Source organism: Erinaceus europaeus, chromosome 16 (assembly GCF_950295315.1).
Source record: "Erinaceus europaeus chromosome 16, mEriEur2.1, whole genome shotgun sequence".
In the NCBI taxonomy this organism is placed as follows: Eukaryota; Metazoa; Chordata; class Mammalia; order Eulipotyphla; family Erinaceidae; genus Erinaceus; species Erinaceus europaeus.
This window is the reverse complement of record NC_080177.1, coordinates 25,363,795-25,375,842: the sequence shown is the minus strand read 5'-3', so window position 1 is coordinate 25,375,842 and position 12,048 is coordinate 25,363,795. Positions and strand designations below refer to the sequence as shown.

The window sequence follows — 12,048 nt, the reverse complement described above, 5'->3', positions numbered from 1 at the left end:
CAGATGTCTCTGTCTCTCTCCCTCTCTACCTCCCCTTTCCCTCTCAATTTCTCTCTATCCAATACTGAATAAACAAAATTAAAATTTATTTTTTTCTAGAGCACTGTGTGGGGAATTGAACCCAGGACTTTAGAGCCTCAGGCATGACAGTCTGTTTGCATAACCATTATGCCATCTGCCCTCCTTTCAAAAAATACATCTTATAGATAGATCTCTCCTGTAAAATCCTTAAGATTCAATTAAAATGCTAATTCCATGAAATTTTCCCTGTCCCATATAGCATCTGAGTGGTAATGACATCCTCAGAACTTTTTTTTTTTTTTAGATTTATTAATTTGCTTATTTAACATGAGAAAAAGAGAACCAGAGCCACATTCTGATACATGCAATGCCAAGGATAGAACTAAGGACCTCATGCTCTTAAGTCCCAGCACCCTACCCACTGCACCGACTCCCAGGTTGCAGAACTTTCCTATTTTAAATAGATAGGGCTTCTCTCAATTCACTTATGATGCACATTCCCCTTACTAACCACTGACTACAAATCTGTTGAATGTCTCCTCATGCACCAAGCACTGTATCAAATAATAGAAAGACACCATTCCTGCTCTCAAAGGAGCTACTGTCAAGGATAAAGTATGACCTTTAAATAGGGGATTATAGTCAAGAGGATTATGTGAATCATGGGAAGAGAATTGCACCCTTGGTTTTGGCTCTTGAACAACTGGTGTGTAACCTTCAAAAAATTACTTACCCTTTCCAAGTATTAGTTATCATCTTATTTTTCTTTCTTTTTAAATTTGTGTGATTAACAGATAATTCCTGTTCGAGATGTACAATCCCGTTGCCTTATGACGAGAAATAATATTTGTCAAGTGTCTAACAGGTACATGGAATATAATAAAGATTCAGTAATGTCTGTGAGTAATGTTAATGTCTAACTCAACTTTGAAGGGTCTGCAAAGACTATTAAATAGTAAAAAGAACTTCAAAACTGATACTGAAGGATGAGAAGAAATGATGTAAAAGGAGGAAGGGAGTAGGAGTATGACCCCAAATCAATCAGGTACAAAGGGCTTGAAGCTGGTCTTCCCTTTGGAACCTGAACAAAGGACAAAGTGTTCTGGTGTTTTGCAGCCTCAGCCTCCACTAATACTAAAACAGACTGCACATCTGAGTTTCTTTTTTTAATATTTATTTATTTATTCCCTTTGTTGCCCTTGTTTTATTGTAGTTGCTATTGTTGTCGTCGTTGTTGGATAGGACAGAAAGAAATGGAGAGAGGAGGGGAAGACAGAGAGGGAGAGAGAAAGATAGACACCTGCAGATCTGCTTCATCATCTGTGAAGCAACTCCCCTGCAGGTGGGGAGCCGGGGGGGGGGGCTGGAACCAGGATCCTTATGCTGGTCCTTGGTGCTTTACGCCACATGCGCTTAACCCATTGCACTACCGCCCAACTCCCACATTGGAGTTTCTTTTGGACCTTGACAGAAGCCATATAGTCAACAACTGCCACCTCTCCAGATTCAAAGGAGGTCTCGAAACTTTACATCAGGCTCAACCTGACGCTGTTGACTGGCTACAGAAGAAGGGCAAACGCTAGAAGAAGAAGAAGAAGAAGAAGAAGAAGAAGAAGAAGAAGAAGAAGAAGAAGAAGAAGAAGAAGAAGAAGAAGAAGAAGAAGAAGAAGAAGAAGAAGAAGAAGAAGAAGAGGAAGAAGAAGAAGAAGAGGAAGAGAAGAAGAAGAAGAAGAAGAAGAAGAAGAAGAAGAAGAAGAAGAAGAAGAAGAAGAAGAAGCCATTCCACATCCCTATCACTGATTCTCATCCTTCCTTGCCTTAACTGTATCTTAGGGTGATTATGTTTATTCTCTTGGCTTCAGGATCTTACAAGCAAGAAAGAAGAGACTAAACTCCTCCAAATTTCTAATGAGTCACAATCATTAACTTTCTGCTTTGGTGTGGAAAATCCTGCCTCCCCCCCAAAACCAATCTTGATCTATACTCCCAATGGGGGAGAAGTGATAGGAGGAAGAGGATAAGAGGGCTCTGAACTCCAGCTCAATCAGCACCTAGAGAGAGAGGAGGGAAAGGGGAGGGACATTTGGCTGTAGTGATAGGGTCATCTGTGGCGTGGAGGGGAAGAGAGGACTGGACCTGGAAGAAAAGGGGGCAATTATGTACAAATTGTAGACAGATAGTTGTAGAGATGATGGTTAACCCATGTCTGCAGCCTTGGGAGAACTGTGGTAGCCTGTGATGGAGGGACTTGGGGTTCAGAACTCTGGAGGTGGGAGTGGTGTTAATAATATCCCTGTTGACTGTAATTTTGTAAATCAATATTTAATCACTAATAAAAAAATTCTCCCCCCTAGAGTTTATACTCATCAATAAAAGAGGTTGTTGGTGAGTTTGGCTCACCAAGGTCTTGTGTATGAACCATTTCTCTTCTCCCTAGGTGATTTTCCCATTGCTTTTACTTCAGATAGAGAGAAAAGGGGAGATACCACAATACAACTCCACCATCTGCTGCTCACCGCCTCCCCCCCCCATAGTGGAAGGTATGGCAAATAAAATGCACGCTCTACCAGGTGAACTATCTCCCAACCCCCAAGTTTGGCCCTATCATATATATGTACAAGTAGAGCTCCAGGAAAATCTTTGGGGGGGTCTGGCGGTGGCGCAGTGGGTTAAGCATATGTGGCGCAAAGAACAGGGACTGGCATAAGGATCCCCACCCGCAGGGGAGTCACTTCACAGGCGGTGAAGCAGGTCTGCAGGTGTCTATCTTTCTCTCCCCCTCTCTGTCTTCCCCTCCTCTCTCCGTTTCTTTCTGTCCTATCCAACAACGAACAACATCAACAATGGCAATAATAATAAACACAACGAGGCTACAACAACAAGGGCGGCAAAAAGGGGGAAAAAATGGCCTCCAGGAGTGGTGGATTCATGGTGCAGGCACCGAGCCCCGCAATCACCCTGGAGGGGGAAAAAAAAAAAGAAGAAATCTTTAGGGGCTTCCACGGAGCCACAGGACATGAGAAGGTTTGTTTATGATTTACCAAGCTTCTGTTATATGCCAAGCACTGTCCTCAGGAAGGGGAATGTGGTCCCTGAAGGGAATTTGAGTTTAGACTTTTCTGAGTTCCCTTGGATTTACAGTAAACAGTGGGATACTGAGCCTGCTGTTATGTCTTGCAAAACCTTAATGTTAAGTTTTCAGGAGTTTTGAGAGTTAAAAGTCATACTCAAAGCCAGAGATAGCTCAACCTGAAGAGTACATGCCTCACTGTGTACATGGTCCTGCTGGCATCACGACAGCATGGTCATATCACTGTGATGATATGTGGTGTCATCATTCCTCTTTCTTAGAAGAAGCAGATGTAAAAATCGGGCCTGGAAACCACTTGGTAGTACCACACATATATGGGACCTTGAGTTGATTCCTATGTGGCATATAAAAAGCCCAAAAAGTTGGGACCGGGTGGTGGTGCACCTGGTTGAGCTCACATGTTACAATGCAAGGACCCAGGTTCAAGTCCCTGGTCCCCACCTGCAGGGGAAAACTTCACAAGTGGTGAAGCAGTGCTGCAGGTGTCTCTCTGTCTCTCTCCCTCTCTATGCCCCCTTCCCTCTCGATTTCTGGTTGTCTCTATCCAATAAATAAATAAAGATAATAAAAATTAATTAATTAATAATAAAAGGCCCCAAAAGTCAAATTATAAAGCTTTTAAGTATATTAAAATATGATGTACATTCAAATTTTATCACTGCCTAATTATTTTACTTATTTACTTTTTTTTTTTTGCCTCCAGGGTTATCGCTGGGGCCTAGTGCCTGCACTGTGAATCCACTGTTTTGTGGACATTTTTTCAATTTTTTGGATAGGACAGAGAAAATTGAGAGAGGAGAGAAAGATAGAGTGGGAGAAAGAAAGACACACACCTGCAGATCTGCTTCACCACTTGTGAAGTGACCCCCCCCTTGCCATGGGGAACTGGGGGCTTGAACCAGGAACCTTGTTTGGGTCCTTCCTTGCACTTGATACTACGTGCACTTAGCTGGGTGCACCACCACCTGGTTCCTTGCCTAATTATTTTACTACTGTGTCATTTCTTCTTCTTTTTTTTTTTAATGTAGGGTCAGGAGTCACATGCTCAACCACTGAGCCACCTCATTAAAAATAATCCCTTGGGCAGTAGCGCAGCAGGTTAAGCACACGTAAGGATCCGGCATAAGCATCCGGGTTGGAGCCCCCAGCTCCCCACCTGCAGCGGGGGTGGCCTCGCAAGTAGTGAAGAAGGTCTGCAGGTGTCTGTCATTCTCTCCCCCTCTATACCTTCCCCTCCTCTCTCGATTTCTTTCTGTCCAACAACAACAAAGGCAACAACAAAAAAAGAAGTGAGAAAATGGCCTCCAGGAGCAGTGGATTTGTAGTGCAGGCGCTGAGCCCCAGCAATAACCCTGGAGGCAAAATAAATAAAAAATAAAAGACAACTGTACATTGTAATCTTACAATCTTGTGACAAACTATTAACAACAAATAAAAATAAATCTTTACCAACAACAGATGAGTGGCTGAGCAAATTGTGGTATATATATATATATATATATATATATATATATATATATATATATATAGGACTACTACTCATCTATAAAAAATGGTGACTTCACCGTTTTCAGCGGATCTTGGATGGACCTTGAAAAATTCATGTTAAGTGAAATAAGAAACAGAAGGATGAATATGGGATGATCTCATTCTCAGGCAGAAGTTGAAAAACAAGATCAGAAAAGAAAACACAAGTAGAACCTTAACTGGAATTGGCGTATTGCAGCAAAGTAAAAGACTGGGGTGGGTGGGTGGGGAGAATACAGACCCAAGAAGGATTCAGAGGACCTAGTGGGGGTTGTATTGTTACATGGAAAACTGGGAAATGTTGTGCGTGTACAAACTACTGTATTTACTGTTGAATGTAAAACATTAATACCCCAATAAAGAAATTAAAAAAAATAAAAATAAATCTTTAAAAAATAATCCCTTGGGAGTCGGGCAGTAGCGCAGCGGATTAATCTCACATGGCGCAAAGCGCAAGGACGGGCATAAGGATGCCGGTTCTGCCCGGCTCCCCACCTGCAGGAGGGTCACTTCACAGGCGGTGAAGCAGGTCTGCAGGAGTCTATCTTTCAGAAACTCCCCCTCTCTGTCTTCTTCTCCTCGCTCCATTTCTCTCTGTCCTATCCGACAATGATGACATCAATAACAACTACAACAAGGGCAACAAAAGGGAATAAATTTTTTAAAAAATTAAAAAAATAATCCCTTAATTTGCTTGCTAGGACAGAGAGAAATTGAGAGGGTAGGTAGAGATAGAAAAGGAGAAAGAGGTCAAGGTGTTAGCACACCTGGTTAAGAGCACAAGTTACCATTTGTAAGGACATGGGTTCAAGCTTCTGGTTCCCATCTGAAGGTGGAAAACTTCGTAATTAGTGAGGCCGAGCTGATGGTGTCTCTGACTCTTTCTCCCTCTCTATCCCCCTTCCCTCTCAATTTCTATCTGTCCTATCAGGTAAATAGATACATAAAATTATTTTTTAAGAAAGAAAGAGAAGGGAGTCGGGTGGTAGCGTAGCGAGTTAAGCACACGTGGCACAAAGCGCAAAGACTGGCATAAGGATCCAAGTTCGAGCCCCCAGATCCCCACCTGCAGGGGAGTCACTTCACAGGCAGTGAAGCAGGTCTGCAGGTGTCTGTCTTTCTCTCCCCTTCTCTGTCTTCCCCTTCCCTCACCATTCCTCTCTGTCCTATCTAACAGCAACGACATCAATAACAACAGTAATAACTACAACAACAACAACAAAAACAAGGGCAGCAAAAAGGAAATAAATATTTAAAACAAAAAAGGGCAACAAAAGGGAAAATAAATATTAAAAAAAAAAAAAAAGAAAGAGAAATGCCTGCAGTACTGCTTCACCACTCATGAAGTGTTCTCTCTGCAGGTGGAGACTGAGAGGGCTTAAACATGAGTCTTTGAAAAAAAACAACCAAGTCATTTTATGCATTGTAACGTGTGCTCTCAGCCAGGTGTGCTATCATCCAGCCCCTACGTATGTTCTTGAGGTTATATATGTTGACTGTATCTGTATGATGGAAATATTATAGTGAGGAGACCAGGTGGTGGCACACCAGGTTAAACATGCATAGTACCCTGCTCAAAGGCCCTGGGTTTGAGGACCTGTTTCCCACCAGCAGGGCTGATGCTTCACAAATGGTGAAACAGATCTGCAGGTGTCTTTCTCTCTCCCTATCTCCCCATCTCTTCTCAATTTCTTGGTCCTGTCCTATCCAGTAAAATAGAAAGCAAAGAAAAAAAAAAAACCCACTAGAGCAGTGGGTTCATAGTGCCAGGACCAAGTCCCAACAACAATCTCGGTGGCAAAAAAAAAAAAAAAAAAAAAAAAAGCAGGAAAGAGAGGAAGGGGCGGGGTTAGATAGCAAAATAGTTATACAAAGCCACTTTTACACCTGAGGTTGGCTCCAAAATCTCAGGTTCAACCTTCCACACCACCATATGCCAGAGCTGAACAGTACTCTGGTTAAAAAATAAGAAGAAAGGAAGGAAGGGCAGAAGGAAGGAAGGAAGGAAGGAAGGAAGATTACAATGAGTACTTTTTCCCAGCTCCACATTCAGTGACATCACAATGGCAACTTGAAATAAGTCATGGTGGAATACCTATACCATAGAAATTGGCAAACACCACCAAAACAAATAGGTCTTGTGCCTATTTCTGCTGGTCCTGGGGTTGACTATTTACTCATTATTTTAGGTGGTGTGCAGGGGAGGGACACCACAGCGCTGCTCCACCACCATGTAGCTTTGCCCAGTGCCCTTGATGCCCTCATGTAAAAACCAGGGCTCAAAGCTGGGCTTCTTGCATGGTAAGGCTTTACCTGGTGAGGTAGCTCCCAGTCCTCCTCATCAGTACTTATCAAAACCACCACCACCCACACACTTTCAGCAAATTGTCCAAATGTGTATGTCAGCTAACTTAAAAAGGCAGAATCTAAAGGCCCTCTTAGAAAGAAGGAAAGTAGAATAAGCTGGTTTGAACCCGAGGAAGGGTCCTAGAGCTATGTTATTAAAGAGTACAAGTTCAAAGTTCAGTCCCCTATATCTCCATAAGCCAGAGCTGAATCGTACTCTGGTCTGTCTTCCTCTCATTAAAATTAAAAAAAAAATTAATTAAAAAGGCGGGGAGACAGCATAATGGTTCTGCAAAGAGCCTTTCATGCCTGAGGCTCCAAGTCCCAGATTCAATATCCCCTCATAACACCAAAAGCCAGAGCTGAGTAGAGTGCTCTGGTAAAATAATAAATAAATAAACAAATAAATGCATACATACAAATTCTAGTGCTCCAAGGTACTACCTTAAGCAGAACTGAGCAGTGCTCTGTTTTATTATTATTATTATTATTAATTAGGGAGAACCAGAGAGCTGCCCAGAGGATTTTAATCTGCATTTGATCTACCTCTGGACGCCCGAAGGTAGAATGAGCATGTTTCTTGGACCTTGAGCTCTGAGATGGGACAGAGCAGAGAAAGCGGGCTTGGCCTTGGCGGGGCACTCCCAGGAGGTCAGACCTGGCCCTGCCTGCCCTGCCTTTGGGTTGGCCTCTGCCGGATGTGCCTGCGTGTGAACCCTATCGGTCAGCATCAGCCAGCGAACTTGAAGGGCGCCCGCGGCTGCACGGAAGAGGCACACCTGTCCATCACCGCGCTCTGACTTAGCCAGACCCTGGCAGTGCGGTGAGAGCCTGAACCACCCGGGCGGGTCCCGCGGAGGAGAGCCGGGGCCGGGATGCCGTGACACAGAGGTGGGCGGGGCCTGCGGAGGTGTGCTGGGGGCTGGTTGGGGGCCGGAGCGGTGGGGGCGGGGTCAGTGACAGTGACGTCACGGGGCGGCGCTGCCCTCGTGCGGTAGGTAGGCGCGGCGATCGGCGGCGGCGCTCATTTAAAGCGGCAAGTCGGAGGGTAGCAGCCGGACCAGTCTACATCCCGCTCTGTCCATCATGTCTCTCCGGAGCAACCTCTCGCGTCTCCTGCGGACGCAAGTGCATTCCTTTCTAAAGAAGTCCGTTCACTCTGTGGCGGTGATTGGAGCCCCATTCTCAAGGGGACAGGTGAGAAATAAGGAAAAATCTCCCCAAACCCACCCCACCCCCAAATCTGGAGAAAGCAGGGATAGGATGAGAGGAAAGGGAGGCGAGGACGTTCTTGCGGTGGACTGCAAGTGGGGTCTCTCCACTCCCCCCCCTCCCCCGCCGCCGCGAGGAGACGGATTCTGGATTCTGGATCCTGGATGGGGGCAGGTAGGGGGCAGGGAGCTGGCGGGCGTCTGCGGCCCAGGAGGCGCGAGAAAGTGGTGGAGGGTCCCGCTCCGGGCGATGGAGGGGGAGAAGCCAGGGAGGGACAGGAGGCTAGAGAGAGCCACCGAGGATTTGGGGCGCGAGGGTTCGTTCTCAGGAGGAGGATTCAGAAACAGAGAAGGAAATTGGCGCTGCCTTCTCTAGCGGCGGAGGGCGGGAGGGCTTGTTTTGTTCTCTTTTCAATGAAAGAAACCTGCAGTGTCTGAAAGCTCACTGGCCAGCGACGTGCACCACCACCCGGACACCAGAGCCGGGCTCTGCACCTTTGCCTGTCTTGACCTCGGTTCAGCCCTTCCCATAATGAGGGGCTTAGGAGATGGATTGGTTTGAGTCCAGTGATTATTGTTTTTCCCCCTCCGTTGCAAGAGTTGTAACTGACCAGACCTCAGGGCTAGTGCTGTTACAAAGGAAACTGATGGAAACATGGTATAGCGGGTTTCTCTCTCTCTCTCTCTCTTTTTTTTTTTTTTAACAAAGCACTGCTCAGCTGTAGTTTATGGTGGTACAGGGGATTGAACCTGAGGTTTTAAAGCCTCAGGCATGAGAGTCTCTTTGCATAACCGTTATGCTACCTACCCCCTCCTGGTCTCTTTATTTTTTAATGTACTAATGTGGTCTGAATTATTCACATCTAACTGCAATTCGTGTGACAGAAAAGAAGAGGAGTGGAACATGGTCCAGCCGCAGTAAGGGAAGCTGGCCTGATGAAAAGACTCTCTGCTTTGGGTAAGTGGCTTGCTTTTAAAGTTTGTGAGAACTGGCCATAGGTCAGTTCAGAATCTAATCCCTTCTATCCAAGAGCTGTCCAATGTCAGTTGTGTTCCTGGGAAGCATCTCCTGTCCTCTGAATTTCCTCTTCAGCTTAAGATCTACCAAAAAGTCCTCAGGGCAATGTACTGATGCAATGTACTGATGAGGGCAATGTACTGATGAGGGCAATGTACTGATGCAATGTACTGATGAGGTGGAGGGAGGGAGGATCAGTGAGAAGCAGCTAGTGACTGTAAGGAGTGCTGAGAATCTTAACTAGTCTAGCTGCACAGTCAGTCTTTTCCCCTAAAAATCCTCTTTCCTAACTTCAGTCTTAACATGATGAATCATGGGTCTAGGCAATTTCCTCTCTTTTATTTCCTTCTCAGAGTACACATGCCTTATTGTAAACGGACCTTAGATTAGCATCTTTCAGATTTTTTTTTCTTTTGACTTCAGGGTTGTCACTGGGGCTTGGTGCTAGCACTATGAATTCACTGCTCCTGTTGGCGATTTTTTCAATTTTTTATCTATAGAAAAGGAAACATTGACTAAACCATAGGATAAGAGGGGTACAACTTCGCACAGTTCCCACCACCAGAACTCTGTATCCCACTCCCTCCGCTGATAGCTTTCCTATTCTTTAACACTCTGGTAGCATGGACCCAAGGTCATCGTGGGATGTAGAAGGTGGAAGGTCTGGCTTCTGTAATTGCTTCCCTGATGAACATGGGCATTGACAGGTTGATCCATACTTCCAGCCTCTCTCTCTCTTTCTCTAGTGGGGAAGGGCTCTGAGAAAGCAGAGCTCCAGGACACATTGGTGGGGTTGTCTGTCCAGGAAAGTCTGGTTGGCATCTGGAACCTGGTGGTTGAAAAGAAAGTTAACATACAAAACCAAACAAATAGTTGAACAATCATGAACTTTAAGGCTGTAATAGTGCAGATGAGTTGGGGGGGTACTCTGTTTTGTAGATAGCTAGTGGACATATTTTAGTTGTATTCCAAAGGGCCTGTGGCTATACTAGTTTTTTTTTTTTTTTTCTTTTTTCCCCTGAGCCTGAAATCTGATATGTAGGTGCATCCAAGTTATTGTCTGGGGAGATGCTGTCATGGTTGGAAAAAGGACCAGAAAGCTGGATCAGGGAAGAGAGTAGCTCCCTAATATGGGAAAGGGGTATAAATATTTTTGACTGTAAACCCCATTGATTTGATGTGATCTGGGGTCCATATTCAGCTTAGGAGCCTATGTGACCTCTGCATCCCTGTAGATCTGAGCTCACAGAGCTCACTCTGTGGTCATGAGTAGGAACATTCCAGGCTGCCCCAATATCGACCCATCTCCCTCAGGTGTAGCATAGAGTATGTTGTCCATCCTCCGAAGGGAGGATGGAACATTCTCTACCATTGTTGATCCAAGTTGAGGGGATTTCTTTCAAAGATAATTTTTAAAAATATTTATTTATCCTTTTGTTGCCCTTGTTGTTTTATTGCTGTAGTTGTTATTGCTGTTGTCGTTGTTGGAGAGGACAGAGAGAAACGGAGAGAGGAGGGGAAGACAGAGGGGGAGAGAAAGATAGACACCTGCAGACCTGCTTCACCACTTGTGAAGTGACTCCCCTGCAGGTGGGGAGCTGGGGGCTTGAAGATTTTTTTGATTTATTGGATAGGACAGAGAGAAAGATAGACACCTGCAGAACTGCTTTGCCACTTGTGTATCATCCCCCCTGCAGGTGGGAAGAGCTGGGGGCTCAAACCTGGACCCTTGTGCAGGTCCTTGCCCTTAGAACTATGTACACTTAACCAGGTGAGCCACCACCCAGCCCCTTATCTTTCAGATTTTCTTTGAAAATTGATTTTCAATCAAAAAGGATTGAAAATCACTTTGGTTACTTGAGAAAAAAAGTACATTCTTGGGCACCTCCATAGAAGACTTAAAGGTTTATTGCCATATTGACCCTGAGATGGTATCCCGGCACCCAGATTTCACAAGCTCTCCAGAAATGTCATGCAGCCTTGTAAGTAGGGTAGCACTCTAAACTCACAGAGCCAGAAGTCTGAGCCAAAGATAAATGCCATTTACATGGCACTCGCAAACTCTTCCTTTAGTGACTAAGCAGAAACTTTGACTGGTTCTTCTTTCTATCTAATCCACATGTAACGAGCTGCTGCTCAAGGATAGTTCCTCCATTTATATTAGGATTATTTGCCCATCTGTTTTTGGAGCTGTATGTACCAAAGGAGTTGTAGCAAGGAACTGTAGATCCTGGAGATAATAAGAATCTAGATGAACTACCAGTCCCCTCTCTATCTGTTATTTGAAATCATTGAATCTATTCCAGTCATCTTTCAGAACACAGAAAAAATAATGAAATCTTGAGGTGAGTAGTGTTCATATGGTCCAACCACATATGGGTATTACAGTGTTTTGGGGTTGAATGCTGTTCTGTTAATAATTGCAGTTTCTCCCTAATTATTTTTAATAAATGTTTACATTCATTGCCAAAGCTGAAAGATAAACTGGTAGGCTTAGTCTTAATGAGCCATAAATTAGCTAATAAAAAAGAGGTTTATTCCTGTTTCTATGTGAGGATACTATCCCTTTAAATCAGTTTACAAACTTTGCCTTTAAATTTTTTTTAATGTTTTATTTATTTATTTATTTTCCTTTTTTTGTTGCCTTTGTTGTTTTTATCACTGTTGTGGTTATTATTATTGTTGTTATTGATGTTGTTGCCAGAAAGGACAGAGAGAAATGGAGAGAGGAGGGGAAGACAGAGAGGAGGAGAGAAAGATACCTGCAGACCTGCTTCACCACCTATGAAGCGACTCCCCTGCAGGTGGGGAGCCAGGGGCTCGAACTCGGATCC

At 44.4% G+C, this 12,048-nt stretch overlaps 1 protein-coding gene across 1 annotated transcript in view; it reads left to right on the top strand.

Moving 5' to 3' along the window:
* Positions 1 to 8,003: 8,003 nt before the first annotated feature.
* The window catches only part of ARG2 (arginase 2), a 33,312-nt gene continuing 29,267 nt past the window's right edge, over positions 8,004 to 12,048 (top strand). Inside the window, exons 1-2 of the mRNA XM_060174772.1 lie at positions 8,004 to 8,182; positions 9,082 to 9,154. Of these exons, the coding sequence (XP_060030755.1) occupies positions 8,072 to 8,182; positions 9,082 to 9,154 (184 nt within the window). The 5' untranslated portion in view covers positions 8,004 to 8,071. The remainder of the gene's footprint in view (positions 8,183 to 9,081; positions 9,155 to 12,048) is intronic.